Raw genomic sequence first — 18,290 nt, 5'->3', positions numbered from 1 at the left:
CTCCCTCTCTCTCTCTCTCTCTCTGCTTCTCTCTCTCTCAAAATAAATAGATAAACATTTAAAAATAATAATAAAATAAAAATATTCTTCTAAAGAATGTGTCATTTCCTGATTCACTTCTCCTTTTTTTATACCAATATAATAGTCCCCTTAGAGCACAAGTTAAACGCCAAACAAACTTCCGGTTTCAAATAAAACCTTCTCCACGATTTCACCTCCTTCTCCTGAGTGCTGGACCTTGAGAGCCTCCTGAGTCCCCGGCTTCTGGCGCCCTACAGCTGCTCTCCGTTCTCTCCTTTGGGTGCCTTCCCAGGAAGGTCCCATCCTCCTCCATCCTTGCCGCCTGGAACCTCTCCACGGGGTACCTTACACCCCTGTGCCCCCCGTGCACCTCCATTCACTGCCGAGGCTGAAATGCCCGGTGCTCATTTCAGCCCAGAGATCTCAACTCACATTTCCAAAGCTTGATTATTAAGCCCTGTGAACCCTACAGTGATCTGAACCTCAGCCCATCCTAATCAAGGTCCTCAGCCGCCCAGCTCCACCGGCAAGAGTTCCCTTTCCCTCAGCCCCCCTCCCTGCTACTTCGCCCCAGCCACTCAAGTTCCTGTCAGCTCTGTTTCCAATTCTGTCCTTCAATTTCTATCCTGATATTCTGACATCCATGGCCTGAGCACCTCCTGCCCACAATTCCCTGGTATTGATGTTGCCTTCAGTGACCGTTCATATCCACCAGGGTCCTCCAGAGAAGCAGAACCGGTAGGACATATGCACACACACACACACACACACACACACACGCACAGATTTATTTTATTTTATTTTATTTTATTTTATTTTATTTTAGGGACTTGGCTCACACACAGTTGTGGGGCCTGGTAAGCCTGAAGTCTACAGTGTAGGTCAGTAGGTGGGAGACTCAGACAGAAGTCCATGCTTCCGTCTTGAGACAGGCTTTCTTCTCTCGGAAACCTCAGTTGGTACCCTTAAGGCCTTTGCTCTCAACAGCTTGGATGACGCCCACCCACGTTACCTAAAGGGCAATGCCCTTCGCTTCAGGTCAACTACTGTAGATGCTCACCACATCCACAAAATACCTTCATGACCCCAGTTTGATTAAATAACTGGGTACAGTAGCCTAGCCAGGTTGATGCCTAAAACTGACCATCCCGTTGTCTGCTGGCCTTCTGAGCTTAGGTCAGTCTGCCTCTGGCTTCTTCTCCTTCCTCTACACCCCCCAACAGTCTTTCCCTCGGTGGCACCGACCTGAACCTTCACTTTCAAGCTAAACCATCTTCAGTGCTCCATTTCCTCCTCCTCTGGAAGTCATGACCGCAGCATCCAGAGCCTTTGGGTTACGACTCCAGGCTCATACTTGCGAGGGACCTGTGGAGCTGGGTAATGATCCCCGCCACCCGGTAGCCTGGGAAGCACACAAGACCGTGGACTCGGTTTGTCTCTCAAGGCATCATGGGGCCCCTCACAGAACCAGCAAGAGCTTACAAGCACTTCTTCTGTGACAAATATATTGGTAGTATCTTGAAGAAGAGACATGGGAAATCCAGTGTCCTCCAGGGAGTACTGGGTGTCATGACAACCTCAATTTTGTAGCCTGTTCGTGTGGAGACATTAGGGAAAATACACGTTCAGTCGGGCGCCCTGAGGTGTGCAGAGCCTCGACCTGGGTCGCCCCGATCCGGGTGTCTTGTATCATCATAGTCAGCTTACAATGGACCCGTCAGCCGGCTGGATCGCTCTGAGCTTGACCGGCTTGGCTTTAGAGATTTACTCATGTCTGCCAGATGCCAGTCTGGGTCCACGTTTGTGTCTTTAGGAGCCTAAGAAGCTTGAATTAAGTTTTTTTGATTGATTAATGAGTGCGTTGATGTATTTACACCTCGTCTCGCTCTACAAAGGACTCGAGGCAGCTTTCGGGAGGTTTGCATGTGTTAAATAATGCATGAGAAGGAGATTATAAATGGAAACAGGAAGTTGAAATCCGGGCAAAGAAGACATAGGCACGCAGCCCTTGCAGACCTGTGTTCTTGTGCCTGGTGTGAGTCAGGTTTCCGGGCTGAACTAAGGGAGGGATGATAGAAATTCGCACTTTCAAGTAAGAAGGAGAAATCTAGCTTCTGGGGAAGCAGAACTCTTCCAATCACTTAGATCCAAAAAGAATTTGGTTGGGGCACCCAAGTGGCTCAGTTGGTTGAGGGTCTGACTCTTGATTTAGTGTCAGGTCAACCCCCCAGGGTTCCAGGACCAAGCCCTACATTGGACTCCATGCTGAATGTGGAGCCTGCTTGAGATTCTCTCTCCCTCTCTCTCTCTCTTTCTCTCTCTCTTTCTCTCTCTCTCTCTCCAAAATAAAAAAAAAATTAAAGAATTTTGTCACCTGCAAAAGTCCTTTGACATGGGGACATCTCTATCCACCTGCTGCCATTTGCAAACAATATGCCATTTGCAAAAAATACGCTTGCTAAAAATAACGATAGCATTAGACTTTAAATCACATTAGCTTGTATTTGTCTCGCTTTTGCGGTTAAAATCGAGGGCTTTGGACAGTCTGGATCCCAACTTCATCTCTCTTCCTGTCTCCCTGAGTTACCTTGGCCAAGTTGCTTGACCTCTCTGTGCTTCCGTTCTCTTGTCTGTCAGATGGCACCTACTCAGTGGATTCTTGTAGAGATTGACTGTGGCCATGGATGTGACACTCAGTCTGGGGCCAGCAGGTGGTTGAGCTCGGTGAACTTGGTCAGAGTTGTTAGTGATAGACTTGGTTTAGAAGAACCAGTATTTCCTTACATGGAGTCCTTCTGTGAAGTTATCCATAAGCCACTCTGTGTGTCGGGAGCCATGCTCAGTGTGAGGGCACAAGAGGGGCCGTGTGATCCAGTCGTGCTCTCTGAGAATGACCTGTGCGGGGAGGGACAGTCTTTCTGGCCCCACGGGAAGGAACTGCAGAACCTCAGATGGACATCCAGCCAAGGTGGGTGGACAGAAGGGATCTGGACAGGAGGATTTTCAGAGGAGGAACCCTTGGGCCAAGTCTTGGGGTCCCCAGAAACCAGCTCAGTTACAGAGCAGGGACCAGAGGAAGGAAGCCCAAGATATGGGGATCAGAAAGGGAGAGATAATAACTCTGCAGCGATTCTGTTGTGGCTGGAGTCGAGGGTGAGTGGGAACCACTAGGGGCCGGGGTGAACAGTGGGGAACTTACCACCGGGCCCCTGCAAGACTTAAACAGAAGCAGTAAAGGGGAACCATCATTTTACCTGTCTTTCCCTTTCCGAAAGTGGTCTGTGTTCTGTTTCCTGTCTAGGACACAGCATGATGGACACATTGGCTGTCGCCCTGCGGGTGGCTGAAGAGGCCATCGAGGAGGCAATTTCCAAAGCAGAAGCCTATGGGGACAGTCTGGTACGACGCCCTTCTCCTCCCTGGGGGGAGGTGCGGGTCAAGGTCCTGGCCGCCAGGACAAAGTATAGGTTGTCAGCAAACCGGCCTCATGGTGTCTGTCCTTGACTGGGGCCGGGCCCACCCTCCCTCTGCCTCTGTGGTCAGAACTCCCAAGAAAGTGATTGCCGGGTCCCCCGACCCACCCACGGCATGCGCCCCTTCTCTTCCCTCCCTCCGCAGGACAAGCAGAATGAGGCCAGTTACCTGCGGGACCACAAGGAGGAGCTGACGGACGAACTGGCCACGACCATCCTGCAGAAGGTAGGTAGACCCTGGCCTCCCGCACTGCAGTTCGTCACCCTGGCCCAGCCCAGGGCCTCTGAGGCGCACCTTGTTGCCTTGGGCACCGTTTCTGTGCCTTGTCACTCTCCCCTCTTGTGCTCTGGGGGCCAGTGCAAAAGGATTTGCATTGCCCGGCAAAACGTAAGCCGAGGGGTCGAATATGGTTGCCTTTGTGGATGGAGCTCGTGGGTGGGGAGCCAGGAACTCAGCACGGAGCAGGTTACTCACTGTCTTCCTGTTCCCTGGAGTGTGCCTCCCACGAGTGCGTGTGTGCACGCGCATGTGTGTGTATACGTGTGTCCTCTTCTCACACCTCTCAAATAGTCTCTTGCTGAAGAAAACTTGCAGTCACCCCCTGCTACCTCTGTGCCCTAAACTGTCCCTTACATGGTGTGTCAGTTAATTACTGTTGAGAAGCCAGCCACCCCAAAACTCTGTGCCTCTGAGCAGGATTATTTCTGTGTTCCACAGGCAATTCTCTGACGCCACAGGGGTGTTCTTCAATTCAATTCAATTCAATTCAATTCAATTCAATTCAGTTCAATTCCATTCCATTCAGTTCTGACACTGTCTACTCAGAGTTAGCACAGACCTCACAAGCCAAGGGCTCAGCCCCACTAGAGTGCCCCCACTCCAGATACCAGTGAAGTTTCAGGTACGCCCAAGTTACTGCACTTCTGTCCAGCCTACTACACATTCAGGGATTCCCATGACTGCCCTCGGGTCGGATGATTTTCATAAAACTCAGCAAAGCGCTGTACTTCCAATTACTGGTTTATCATAAAGGAGACAACTGAACAGCCAGATGAAGAGATACAGAGGGTAACAAGGAGGGGCGTGCAGACCTCCATGCCCTCTCCCCCCGCCACACTCCCTCCCAGCACATCAGTGGATGCACCAGTCAGGTGCATAGAGTGCCTCCCTCGCCCCGAGGGAGGCTGAAGGTGGGGCTGAAAGTCCCATGGTTCACATGGTTGGCTTTACTGGCCACCAGCCTCCATCTGTATAGTGGTCTGGCTCATCACCTCATTAGCCTAACAACGACGCTCCAAGCTTTGTGCCAGGAACCAGGGTCAAAGGCCACACATACGTTTTATCATACCGCAGTCTCTTCCTCACGCGTGCATCTGCAGTGACCCCGTCTCGAGCTATGGGTTGGGATCTAGTCCGTGCAATGTGTTCATTCTGGGGCCGGAATGAAGGCACATCAGCTACTCACAGCCAGGACAGAAGCAGAGGAGAGCAAGAGGAAACGGTGGTGTGGACGAGGGCCCAGGCTCCGCCCTGACACCTGTCGCTACCCACTCCCTCCTCACCCATCATTGGCCAAAGCAAGGCGCACAGTCAGCCACAGCCAAGGTGGGAAGTATATTCTCCCCGTCCTGGGAGGGTTGAGGAGTCACACAACAAAGGACTGCATGCGGGGAGCGATGAGCACGTTCGGTCGTCCCTTTTGGTCACAAAATCCATGTCCCTTATGCCGTGCACACTCACTCTACCCAGAGACCCCCAAGCGTCTCATCCCACCCACAGCTCAAAGTACGTTCCACCCAGATTCGGCTGCTTCTAAGCTGGAGACCTATGAACCAAGCAAACAAGTCACGGGTCGAACACACCCTGTGGGGGCACAGACAGCTGGTACAGGACTCTGGAGATGGGGGTACGCCTCTGTCCGGCCCTGGTCTGCCCGAGGGCGTGGCACATCAGTTCGTCACTCCCCCTGGCTCTCGGCCTCCCGCTTTCTCATCCTGTCTGGTCTCCAAAGACAGCGAAGGATACACTCAGATCAGTGGCTCAGCCATGTTCTCAGCTGCTTCCTGCCTACAAGAGGTTGGGAGCCCAGACACCAGTGTATAAATGGACTCATTCTATCCAAATGGCTGTGCCCCACGTAGGAAGCAGTACAAACGAGCAGAAGCCTTCCCTGATGGCTCTTGGTACCTGCCCGCTTCACAGACTCTGCCAGCGCTTCCTAAAACCAGGATTTATAGCCAGAGACTCTGGGTTTGAGATGCAGCTCCAGTGTTCATGAGCTCTATGGCCTTAACTGATAACGGAACCTCGCCGAGCCCGTTTCCTCATATACAGTGCCTGAAACAGCCTGGCACGTGCTGGCCCTTCATAAGTAGAAGTTGTCAGCATCACGAAAGGATTACTTATAAACCGCAAAGTGCTGTAGAATGTTTAGGGCTACAGTTGTGTCGTTTTTACCCTAAGGCAGATCTGGAACAGGCTGGTATTCTGTTGAAACTAAGCCCTTAAGTGTGGCTAAAAGAAAGTGGCTAAAAAAATCCCAGAGTGGCCCCAGTTGCTCCACCCAGCACCCAAAGGCCTTGCCAGTAACTTGCCCCTTGTGTCACCCACTTCCTCCCCAGATCATAAGAAAACAGAAGAACAGAGGCGAGCAGCAAATGGGAGAAGAGCCAGAGTGGTCACAGCCCCAGAGCTGCGGTGCAGAGGCCACTGACGAGGGGACCGCAGCCCCCCCGGGAGGCCCCCGAGCTGCCTCCACCCTCTGGGTGAGTCCCAGGCCCCTCCTCCCATGCAGATGTCCTGCATCAGGCACAGGTCAGAGCCGTTGTCCCCATGGACGTGGGGCTGCCACGCCCAACCATCTGTAGTTGACTGGTGTGCCAAGGGTTCCTGAAGGGGGGACGGGGTGAGGAACAGAGAAAGTGTCGGGGGGGGGGGGCCTGGGAGGGGACAGAGGGAGGAAACACAGTCGGGCTCCTAAGGAATATGGAGGTGGGTTTTTACGCAGAGACCAATTTAGGAAGAACAAAGGTGTCAGTAAGCATGCTCCTTCTGGAAAGAGTTGTACTGGCCCTGTGAAAAGAACACCTGTATGGGGGCCACGTGTGTCCTTACAACTTCCACCCCTTGCCTTAGTGGGCCTGAGAGGTGACCGTGAGAAAATTGCCACCAAAGTGGCCACGGCCACATCTGGACACGGCTGGGAAGTCGGGAAGGAAGGGGGCTCCGGCCTTTCTGCCTGTCACCTTGAAATTAAGCCAAAGGCCGAATCACAAAGCACGGTGGCCTCCCTGGGACCCAAGGGTCTGGGCCTGCTGATGTCTCTGGGGGAGCCACCAAGCCTGTAAAATCCTTCACTGGTTTAAGTGGCCCCACGAGGGACACGGGGGCTGCTGGGAAGGACGGAGGCTAAGGCTGCGGAGCCGGGCCTTCCGGGTGGAGATTCAGCCCGAAACACAGGGACTGGTTAGCAGGGCTCATGTTCTAGAAGCTGTCGGCGCCCACGGACCTGGCAGGGGGAAGGGACGGGGCTGCACACAGGCGCTGTGCCGAACTGGGCAGTCGGACGTGGGAAGAGCGATGCCAAGCCTGTACCCTGCCCCTCCTTGGGGTCAAGGGTCGAGAAAAGGGCGTGCACACCAGCTGCGTGGTCGGCGTGCAACTCCGGAAGTGATGCTCCGTGGCCTCACCAGCCACCAGATGCATGGGGGGTGACGAGAGGCACCTTGATGGCTTTGTCAGAGCCTTAACGTCATTGATTTATTGGCAGAACCTCCCCTTGCCAACATGCTGTCAGCTTGACTGCTGTTCGTTGTGTGTGCTCCTCCACAAAATAAGTAGGAGACCCGATCCCAGCCCTCCGGGACTCAATAACCTGGTTAGCAAAGCAGGGCCGGGATACGAGTCAGTCCACGGTGATAGGCACTTGGTTGAAAGGTTGAGACCAGAGGTGGATTTGGGGTTCAGAGAAGGGAGAGGCACACGACCTTCAAATAGCCTGTCATTCAGATGTTTTGCTAAGTGATCCCTGCCCTCGCGGGCTCAGGCTGCATGCACAGCATCACCCTGCTTTCCGGGGGTCTTTCTGAAGGAAACTCGACGCGTCAGGTTTGGGGGTCTCCAAGAGGTGCAGATCTCCACAGCACCCCAGACCTGGCCGCGAGCTGAGGGGTCAAAGGCAAGCCCAGGGGGCTTGGGCGCTCTGCCTCTGGCACTTCTGGGCATGAGAGTCTGGAGTTGCCCTTAACCGTGACCTTGAGCAGCTGTTTAGTAACTGTAAAATAGGAATAATAAGAGAAATACAAGGGGACAAACTCTAGTCATTGTCGTCAAGAGGAGCCAAGAAGACGGCAGGAACAGAGTACTGAGGCAGGTGAAAGCTTGGCTAGGGGGCCGGTCAGGGAAAGCCCTTCCTAGGAGGTCACCTGAGACTAAGGTTTGAGAGACTTGGGAGCAGTGAGAGGAAGAGCATTCCCACAGAAGGAACAGCATGCACGGAGGCTCAGAGCAGGAAGGAACTTAATGTGTTCAAGGAATAGACTAGAACAGTAACTAAATGAGACGTGGCAACTGGCCACTTTGCATGGAGATGGCATTCCCCAAATGATAGGTATTGTTCTTCTTCTTATCACCTTATTTCTACATTTCAGAACTGAGGCCACAGTATCATCAAGGGACCTCTGCGAGTTGTGAGCTGAACCCGCCATGCTTTGGTCAGCTAGGGCAGCAGCTTTCAGTGGGTCACTGATCAGCCTGCTCCAACTCACAGTCCCCCCACCCGGTTCTCCCCCAGCCCAGCCCCTGCCTCGTGTCCTCCCGGGTGCCCTCTCCCCACCCCTCCCCCTGCAGCCGGAAGGCATCATCTTGCTTCTCTGCCGCTGTCTCAGCTCACCCGCTGGATGCCTCTGGCCACTCACTGCATGTTGGGCCATCCTGTTTTTTTCTTCACGGGAGGCCGGAAGCTCCCCTCCCCCACCCTGACCCTGTGCTGCTTCCCCAGGGCAGGGGAGAGACTCGCTCCCCGGAAACACACTCCTCCAACGCTCCCTGGTCACGTCAGTTGCCCGCAGCTCTGCACAGTAACTAACGGATGCAGACAGACTTGGGAGTCATCATAGGAAATGTAACTAATAAATAGCAGTAATTGAGGGATTGTCGGACATCTGTAGAAATAGCATATGGCCAATAGTTTTCCCTAACGTAGGCTTTAAACTCACAGGGTGTTCCCACGTATTATTTCATTCGATTCACGCAAGAGCACCCATTATAACCCCCCATTTTACAGGGCGGTAAACTGAGGCCTACCTAGTCTGAGCCACTGGAACGAAGTTGGGGGAGGAGGCAGGACCAGAATCCAGGTCTCCTGGCTCCGAGCGTTTCCTCTGCTCTGCCCTTCTCCCGTCCCCTGGCTCATTGGATATGAACTGCCTGTTTCCCCGCCAGATGTTCTGGGGGACCCCCCCGTGTTCACAGCGCAGCCTAGAAATGATATTCCTGTCCCCTCACAGAGACTGGAGACACTCTGCGTGTCACCAGATACGTGGGACGGTGGGTGCTGGAATGAGCCAGAACGCAGCGGCCCCAGCTTCCCACAGCGGGGCCGCAAAGTGCTTCACGCACACCCCCCAGTCAAGCACTGGCCGAAAGCAGCCCTGAAGCTTCCCGGGGGGACCCCCTGCGCAGCCCCTCGGCCGGCTAGAGAGACTCTAGTCCACCTGGGACGCAGGCACGCAGCGGGCACAGGTCAGAGTCGCACGGGACTCCCGTGGCTATGTCAAAGCTTCTCAGGGGTCCTTTTCTCGCCAGAAAGTCTGTCTTGCCCAACGCCTCACCTCTGCACAGCACAATTGTCATTTTGGCTCCCACATCAAGGCAGACAAAGCTGACGTGTTTCTTACTTACTTTCCCTGAGGCAAATGGCAGAATATGATTTGTTTCCAGATTTTGACATAGACCAAGGCCTAATGGAAGACTCTCAGATCAAGTACCTCTTGAATTTCTTTGATGCAGTGCTTTGCAAGCTGTGTCCACCTAACCCAGGGTTTGCATCCACCTGTGGGAGAGGGGGTGGGAGGGGGTCCTTGAGGCTGTAGTTTGGGAACACCCCATAAAGGACATTGTTACACCGTTTTGCATAACACTTTAACCACCCAGGTCATAGGGCTTGGCAGGAGTGTGGACACCTTACCGAGGGGATAAGATCAGGAGCTGACTGCTATCACTGACAACTTCATCTTTAATTTTGATGGGGGGTTTTAAAATTATTTTTAGTGTTTTATTTATTTTTGTGAGAGAGAGAGAGACAGAGAGACAGAGTGCAAGCGGGGAAGAGGCAGAAAGCGAGGGAAACACAGACTCCGAAGCAGGCTCCAGGCTCCGAGCTGCCAGCCCGGAGCCCGACGCGGGGCTCAAACTCACGAACTGTGAGATCATGACTTAAGCAGAAGTTGGACCCTTAAGCGACTGAGCCACCCAGGTGCCCCATGAATTTTGATGTTTGATCAAAGAAGTCCTCTGCTGGCCTCTCCCTGTGAGTTGTGCCTATACTGTGATTTGCAATATGTAAACAGCATATTTTTGTCAACAACATCAGGCAGAGAGACATGAATGCTTCGTCTTTCTCCAACCACATTGTACTCATGGGAGCAGCCCCAGACAGAGCAGCCTGAATCTGGAAGTGAAGGGAAATCGAGCATGCAGCCGGGTCCCTGGCACAGCCTGTTCCACGTAGCGGCCACTAGCATGAGCCCCCGGTTGTCACTGGTCACGTATGTTCTGGTGTTGGGCCAGCTCAGCATCAGTCACGTGGCAGGGGTTTCTCGGATACAGGGCCGTGGCCACCTGATGGCAGGATGTTGATCTGGGGGGACTCAGTCATGGCCCGGACTTGAGCGCTTCCCCTCTGGCTTCCGGGATACCCGTGAAGGAAGGAGAACATGTGGATTAAGGTCTCAGCAAAACGCTGTGATCCACACCCTCGCGAACAACCATTTGTAGCTCCTGGTTTGGTTTAAAGACAGCAGTGTGATTAGAGCTTTGCCAAAACGTCTGGAAGGAGAGCCTGTGCCTTACCCAGCCCTCGGTGATAAGAACCCTTCGGGTCTTGATTAGCTGGCTGCTCGGAAAGGCACAAGCCACGTGCTGGCTGTGCGGGGACAGAGAAGCCTGCATCCCTCCTCTGCCTGAGTTGCCGTCTCATTTGGCTGCAACCACATTAACAAACTAACAGGACAAGCTGGCCGGCCGAGGCCCCCAAGAGGGCCTGCAGGAAAGGGCAGGGCCCCTTCCGGTGCCCCTGACCCACCACTTTCCACCATGTTTCATGCCTTCCTCCCTCTGTCCCTGTCTCTGGCCTGTTGCCTTCCTCTCTTGCCTTCGGACTTCCATGTGACGCTACACCTGGGGCTTAACCCCCGGATAGACCGCAGCCTGACTTCCCTTGGTCAGGACCCCAAGCCCTTTCCCTCTGAGCGGCACCATGGCAGGGCCAGCCTGGGGCCTCAGGCGGTGACACACCCAGGGGACGAGGGTCAGCTTCTCCAAATGCTTGCCCTTGAGGGCTAAGCTGGTGCTTTCTGCCGGCCCCTGGCCTGCACTTGGCCCCGCTCCCCTGCCGTGAAAGAGTCTGTGCCAGCACCACATCCGGAGTGAGAGCCTAAGGGGGACTTACCCTGGCCAAGGCCACCACATTGCACAGCCATTCACCTAGAACCCGGGCCGAGCGGCACCCCCTGGGTTGTGCAGCCTGGTGACTGTTAATGAGGCCATGTGGAGAGGGGACAGCAGCGCATACGGGTCAAGGAGCAGGCACTCGTTTGCCCACCTCAGGGCTCTCTTACCCCTCACCATGAGGCAGGGATGCGGGTATTATTGAACCCATTTTATAGATAAGTAAACTGAGGCTAACGCTTTACCATAAACTGCCTGAGGTCCCACAGCCTGTGATTGGTGGGGCTGGGAGATGAACACCTTTCTCCTGTTCCAAAGCCTTTGATCTAGCTTCTTCCTCTATAGAATGAGATCAGCAGACTCAGTGACCTCCAAGTCCTGGGGCTGTGCTCTCCAATACAGTGGCCACAAGACCCAAGTGACCGTTAAAATTTAAATTAATTAAAATGAAACAAAGCTTAAAACCCAGTTCTTCTGTCACACTGGCCACATTTCCAGTGCTCAGCAGCACCTCTGGCTGGCGGCTACAATATTGGGCAGCCCAGATGCAGAACATTTCCATCACTCCAGAAAGTGTTATTGCACAGCATTGGTCCAGGGTTTTAGAAAAAGAGGAAGTGATAAACAGAGGAAGAGATAACCAGAGGAAGTGATAAACAGGAAGAGATAAACAGAGGAGGTGATAAACAGAGGAGGTGATAAACAGGAAGTGATAAACAGAGGAAGAGATAAACAGAGGAAGTGATAAATAGGAAGAGATAAACAGAGGAGGTGATAGAGGAGGTGATAAACAGGAAGTGATAAACAGGAAGAGATAAACAGGAAGAGATAAACAGGAAGTTATAAACAGGAAATGATAAACAGGAAGTGGTAAACGGAGGAAGTGATAAACAGGAAGAGATAAACAGAGGAAGTGATAAACAGCAGCGATAAACAGAGGAAGAGATAAACAGAGGAGGTGATAAACAGGAAGTGATAAACAGAGGAAGAGATAAACAGAGGAGGTGATAAACGGAGCACATAAATGCAGAACTATGCCTGATCCCTGGCCAGAGCCTGGACATGAAGCAGCGGGCCAAGTCTTGGTTCTTGGGGACTTCATGGAAGTTGGTCATTCCCACCTGCTGTTCCCACCCTGGATGCTCATCTGTGTCACCCGCCAGAGCCCCACTCCAGCGGTTCTGACTCATGGGGTCTGGAGTGGAGCCTGGGCCTCAGTGTACTTGACCCAGATCTGCCCAGGTGAGGCCAACAGGCTTAAGGACAGCCTCTTTCTATCCCAGGAGGACTCCCTGACCTCCGGACCGTGGACGACCCTGACCGTCCGCGTGGCCTCAGTGCCCCATTGACCTGGCCCCCGCTGGCTCAGGGAATAACTATGCAGAATCCCAGACAGTGCAGGCCCTGTGACTTCCGCTGATCTGCAAACACACTGAGCCCATCCCCAGGCAGACAGGAGCTCTCGTCCCTTCTCTTGAAAAAAGTTGACTGTGATTTTCTCTTTTTAATTTCCTCCCTTATTGTGTGGTGCTCTGCCGGGAGGGGGGTCAGTGCCACCCAGCTTTCCAAGCCTTAAGGTGCAATATCCTAAAACTGCAGGGGTTGTAATTCATTTAAGGCCTGTCTCTTTGGGCGTGTATATACACAAAATTGCTTTAGTAATAATTTGATGATCCTACCGATAATAACGATGGCAACAGCAGGCGCCAGACTCTTAGGATGTGCCCGGTGACCAAGAGGCACCTCTCTGTCCCTTCTCTATTCCTCCCTATTCTTCTCAGCCTTTCCTCTTGTGTTTCGGTCCCTTTCTCCCTCATATTTGCTCTCTCCTTTGAGGGACTCCAGTATAGACCTAAAGTATTTCTCATTAGTTATGATTACCAGATTGAACTTAGTATCTATGCCTGACCCTAAAACTCCAAAGCAAATGCTTGGTCTCAGTTGTTATTCATACAGGCGCCACTGTTGATCCCTTGGCCCCCAAACGCCTGATACTAAAATCATTCTCTCCCTGTGGCGCGGCCTCCGTGAGAGCAAAGGCCACTGGGGAGCCATGGTCAGGGCCTCAGGGAGCCTGCCCCGTTGATAGCCCTAGCCACCATCGCAACAGCATACCCTTCCAAGGGCTGTGGGCAGCACATGATGCAAAGGAAGCTGTAACAGAGGTAACTCGTGGTCGTGCTGCGTGTTTCGCCCAGAGCAACAGACCCAGCTGATTCAAGTGGCAAATCCCACCGGGCTGGAGCATATTGGCCAGGAGCTCATTGTTCCCAGGCTTCCGGCACAGGCTCCACACAGCATGGAATAGCATCAGCCTGGAACCAGACAGACCCGAGCTCAGGCCCTGCCTCTGCCCCCTGACCAACGATGTGCTTGGGCAAATTAGTCCACCCCGGCCTCAGTTTCCTCGTGTTTGTTTCCTCGTGTTTGTTTCCTCGTTGTCCGGGCTAGGTGGCAGAGCTTAATAAACACTCTTGTTTTGACGGATATTCATCGAGTGCTTTTGAGGTGCCAGGCCTGACACTGATCCCTTTACATGAGGAAACTGAGGCGTAGAACAGCTGAGGTTCCACCCAGGATCCCGCATAGCAGGAGGAGAAGCTGGCACGGACCCCCTGCCTAACATGCCCCATAAGTTAGTGCCTGAAGAGTTGAGGCAGGCCTGTTTCCAAGCTCAGGTTCTCAAGTTCATCCCTGCGAGGCTTTGCTGGCTTTGCAAGCCTCGTATTCCTGGACCGTCGATTCCACCAACCATTCTGGGCCCTCCTTGCAATGCACGTGCAGATGCTAACTCAGGTCAGCCCCTCCTGACATCGCCAGCCCTGTTTCTTCCATGGACACTAGGGTGGGTAAGAGAAAGGAAAGGGAAGAGAAGCAGAGGTCATGGGTAGGAACGAAAGAGTGGGCACAAAGGTCCAGCCAGGGTAATGAGCAAGTAAATCACTCAAGCAATCCCATCACTTCCCAGGAGCCATAGAGGTTGAACTAACTGGTGAGTAAAAGCATTATCGTGGCGCCATCTGCTGGACCATGTGCTTATTGCAATGAATTTGTGGCAAAACCAGATATGGGTCTCAGAACTGGGGTTTTTGCACCCTGGCTGGAGACCTGGCCAGCAGCGTCCTGAGACCTGTAGAAGCCAGATCTTGGGGTCTTCTGTGACTGTCAGGATATAGTTCTCTTCTAGTGTGAAAGAGTAGCTTGCCTGAAATAGATTATAGAAGTCTGATGTCCCCAACTCTCATGAAGAACACAGATTCCATCTTCCATGTTGGACCCAAAGGCCCTTTTCATTTCTTGGGTTTGGCTTTTGTAGGTGGGGGAGCATTTTTGAACCATAGAAATGGACCCAAGCCACCTCTTAAAGACGCATACGGGCATACATAAAATACCATGCGAACCACCGTAAAATGCAACATTAAATATCATTTTTGTCATGATGTAAACATGTATTCAGTGGTTTGTAGTTGAGAAGCTTGCAAATATAAAAAAGGAAGAGAAGGGCATATAAAATTGCTCATTGTGTCCTTGGCGATAGATCATCAGCTCCTTTAGCACCAGACCTCCGTCTCACATCCTGTAAATTCAGTCACAGACGTGTAACCAACCATCACATCCAAAAGACCATCTCTGCCTTCAAGGAGCTCACAATCTTTGGCAGAACTAACATGTCGTAATAATGACTGTATCAGAGTATGGAAAGATCTGTGCGATGACACAGAAGGGCGGTCTTCTTGGCAGACCTTGGAGGGATGAGTGGTCAGGGATGTAGCCCCTGAATACACAGGAGTTTGCCATAGAAGGATTTGGTCCTTCATTTTTTTTTAATGTTTATGTTTGAGAGAGAGAGGAAAGCACAAATAGGGGAGGGGCAGAGAGAGAGGGAGACTGAGGGTCTGAAGCGGGCCCTGCACTGAGAGCAGAGAGCCCGACGCGGGGCTCGAACCCACAAACTGTGAGATCACGACCTGAGCCGAAGTCAGACACTCAGCCCGCTGAGCCACCCGGGTGCCCCTGTCCTTCATTTCTGGGAACTTCACTGGACCATCAGCCTTGATCTCTGTTCTCTCTGGTAGCTGATCATCATCTGTTAAGGATCTAGCAAAATCATAGATGGCTCCCTGACTACCCATCTCCATGAAAACCTTGGTTGTTGTCAAGCGTCAGAACTGTTGACGCATTTACTGCGTGCAGGACAAGGCTAAGTTTCCACATCTCCCAGGGAATTCAGTCATCTGGCCAAGGTGTCGTAGCAGAGGCCGTGGTGGAGCCCGGGTGCGACTGAGTCCTGACCTGGCTCCATCCACCGCAGGGCCCTGCTCACCACTCTCCCAGCATGCTCTCCTTTTTCTCCTATTCTTAGCACCTATGGTGGAGGGTGGACCTTACCAAGAGCAGCGTTTCTCCCTGGAAGGGAAGGCAAGGGGGGCTGTTGGCGCTGAGGTCTGCCAGCAGGGGGAGACAGACTGCCCAGGGGCCGGCATTAGAGCTCAGTGCCTTGTTTCCCGTGGGAGTCACAGAGGCTTGGAGTGGCTCTGTCCTTTCCCTCCTCACTTGATCAACACGAAAGGAGCAAAATCAATCACCAGGGAGGGATAATCCCTTGATGAAATGACAAAGGGAAAAATTGGCCTCTTTCTGTTTGATGAAACTCTTTAAATACAGAGAACAAACTGAGGGGCGGTGGGGGGTGGGGGAGGGGGAAACGGGTGACGGGCATTGAGGAGGGCACTTGCTGGGTTGAGCACTGGGTGTTGTAGGTAAGCGATGAACCACGGGAATCTACCCCCGAAACCAAAAGCACACTGTATACAGTGTGTGTTAGCTAACTTGACGATAAATTATATATATAATAATTAATTTATATATATTAATTAATATATATAATATGTACAATTTAATATATAATAATAAATTAATATATGTAATTAATATGTAGTATATACATATAATTCTTTGTAACATTCGTAACATATATATGTTTGTGTATGTGTCATAACATATACATGTGATACAATTCAAACGTGTTTTCCCCTCACCACTTCTTAGGTAACTGTCTTTTCCCTGCTGGATGGGAACATGCTGCAATAGTTGTAGGTTTGTGGACGGCCACACTTGGCTTACTTAGCCGTTGTAGCATTTTCATGGTGCTAGATCTATCTGTGCCGCAGGAACTCTCGGGTTTGGAGGTCTTCAGGGGGAAGATGCTTTCCTTTTCCGGCACAGTTGGCCTCAGAAGTGTTGCTGCATTAAAGGAGCCTTACGACACAGGCTCTGTCGGAGGCCGCTGCGTCTCTGACACTTTCCGGAAGGCCTGGCCAGCTTGCGGTGCAGCAAACAGGGCACCGTTCCCGTGGTTATACAGTATTATGCACTGGTTCGCAGCTTTTAAGGCTCAGCACAGGAAAAGCCATCCTGCCTTCTCCACGTCGTATCGTCCGCCAGAAAGCGCAAGGCTTTCCTCCCGGTGACTCTCGCTCAGCTCACCCTTTTCCCCTCTTGTCTCTCCTCAGCGATCCCAGTCTGCGTTCTCACTCACCAGAGAAGATGCCCCGAGGACCCCTTCGCTGGAGGCTATGTCAAGGCCGCCCAGGGGCCAGGACCAGCCACTGAGGGAGGAGGCGGCCTTGCCCATCTGGAAGAGCGTGGACAGGCTGGACGACACAAGTAACTGTTTTAAGCAGCATCTGGTTGGTCTGTGGGTCTCCGAAGTGCTGTCTGGGGGCTTCTTGGCTGTTGAGTGGGCCCCCCTCCATCAGCCCGAGTCGGTGTGTGCCCCCTGGGGGCCGCTGAGCCACCAAGTCACAAGGCCTCTAGTACACGCTTGTAATGTGGTCGTGTTCCCCACTGGGCAGGTTCCTGCTGAGACCCACGGGCCAGCGGGGGGCTCCTGGGCCAGTGCGCTACAGTCCTTGGCTGCACGGTCTCACTCCAGCCTCCTGTTCCACGTGGGCCAGGAGAATATGTCTCAGGCAGGCCAGAAAGGCTAATCCCACCTGGCAGGGCATTTCAGCATTCAGAAGGATTTGGGTCCCAGCGTGGGTTGGTTTGAAGAGAGTCCTTTTTAAAACCCGACATACTAGTCGGGGTAGCACTCTCTACTGTCCCAAAGGAACCAAACATTTAGGCGGCTCAACACAATAGTTTAATTTGTCACCACACACCGGTGCAGTGCCTTGAACGGGCCTTCAGAGGCCAGAGGCGGCTCCTGCCTAGTGGCTCTGCTGTGCCCTGTGGCCTCTGACTCTTCCACCTTCACCTCGGGTCCTTCACCTCGGCCAGCAGTTAGAGGAAGAGAGAATGGAGAAGTCAGTGCACCTGCTCCCTACCCGCCTCATCAGGGAAATGGCCCAATGGCCCACACCGCTTTCACTCCCAGACCGCAGGCCAGGACCGGTCACACAGCCCCACGTTGATGCAGAGGGCCTGGCAGACACAGTCCTGGCGTTGGCAAACACATTCCGGCCACACAGCTGGGCCGGGAGAGGGGCTTTCGTGGCCAGCTGTCATCCCCGCCACACCTGAGAATGGCATGCTCCCCATTCTTCCTGCTCCTGCTTCCGGAAGGCCCTGTCTCTGCATAGAGCCCTTGAACTCACCTCTCCAGAGACCCGACATCCACAACACGCGGTCCCTCGTAAACCTGTCAAGTCACGTAATCCTTCCCAGTGAGGAGGCTCGAAGTAGCCTGTCGCTTTCCCAGAGTCGCACCTCAGGAGGCCGTGAGGGGGTTGGAACCACGTGGGTAACGGCCGAGGGCCATGGAGCAGCCTGGCCAGGCCACGTCGGTCTCCCCGGCCCGTGACTGACTGTCCACGTCAAGATGCTCTCTCCACCCTGGCCCAGGCCTGTTCTTTCCTCACCCAGATACACGTAATGAGAGCTAGGACCACTGTCCTCACAGGAAGAAACCACAAAAGGGTTCCCAGCTCCCAGTGTATGTCAGCTCTGCCCTCCCCTTTTCTGAACAACACCACAAAACCTCGCAGCAAAACATTCGTCTTAGAAATATGCTTTTAAAGATGGTGCTATCATTTGCTGCTCTCTAAGGGAAAAGACTGAACTAACAGCTATTGAAGCAAATTCCGATGTTCCATGTTCTCCCAGGGCAAAGAATGGCCAATGCA

The 18,290-nt window shown here is 52.9% G+C and overlaps 1 protein-coding gene across 3 annotated transcripts in view; it reads left to right on the top strand.

Annotated features, from left to right (window-relative positions):
- The window catches only part of LOC122492129 (myosin VIIA and Rab interacting protein), a 375,178-nt gene that overhangs the window by 282,337 nt on the left and 74,551 nt on the right, over positions 1 to 18,290 (top strand). For all 3 annotated transcript variants that reach the window (XM_043595686.1, XM_043595688.1, XM_043595687.1), the window contains exons 6-9: positions 3,323 to 3,420; positions 3,640 to 3,720; positions 6,117 to 6,260; positions 16,677 to 16,830. In XM_043595686.1, coding sequence (XP_043451621.1) covers positions 3,323 to 3,420; positions 3,640 to 3,720; positions 6,117 to 6,260; positions 16,677 to 16,830 — 477 coding nt within the window. The remainder of the gene's footprint in view (positions 1 to 3,322; positions 3,421 to 3,639; positions 3,721 to 6,116; positions 6,261 to 16,676; positions 16,831 to 18,290) is intronic.

The sequence above is a fragment of the Prionailurus bengalensis genome, chromosome C2, assembly GCF_016509475.1.
Source record: "Prionailurus bengalensis isolate Pbe53 chromosome C2, Fcat_Pben_1.1_paternal_pri, whole genome shotgun sequence".
NCBI lineage: Eukaryota > Metazoa > Chordata > Mammalia > Carnivora > Felidae > Prionailurus > Prionailurus bengalensis.
This window is presented reverse-complemented; position numbering and strand designations above follow the sequence as displayed.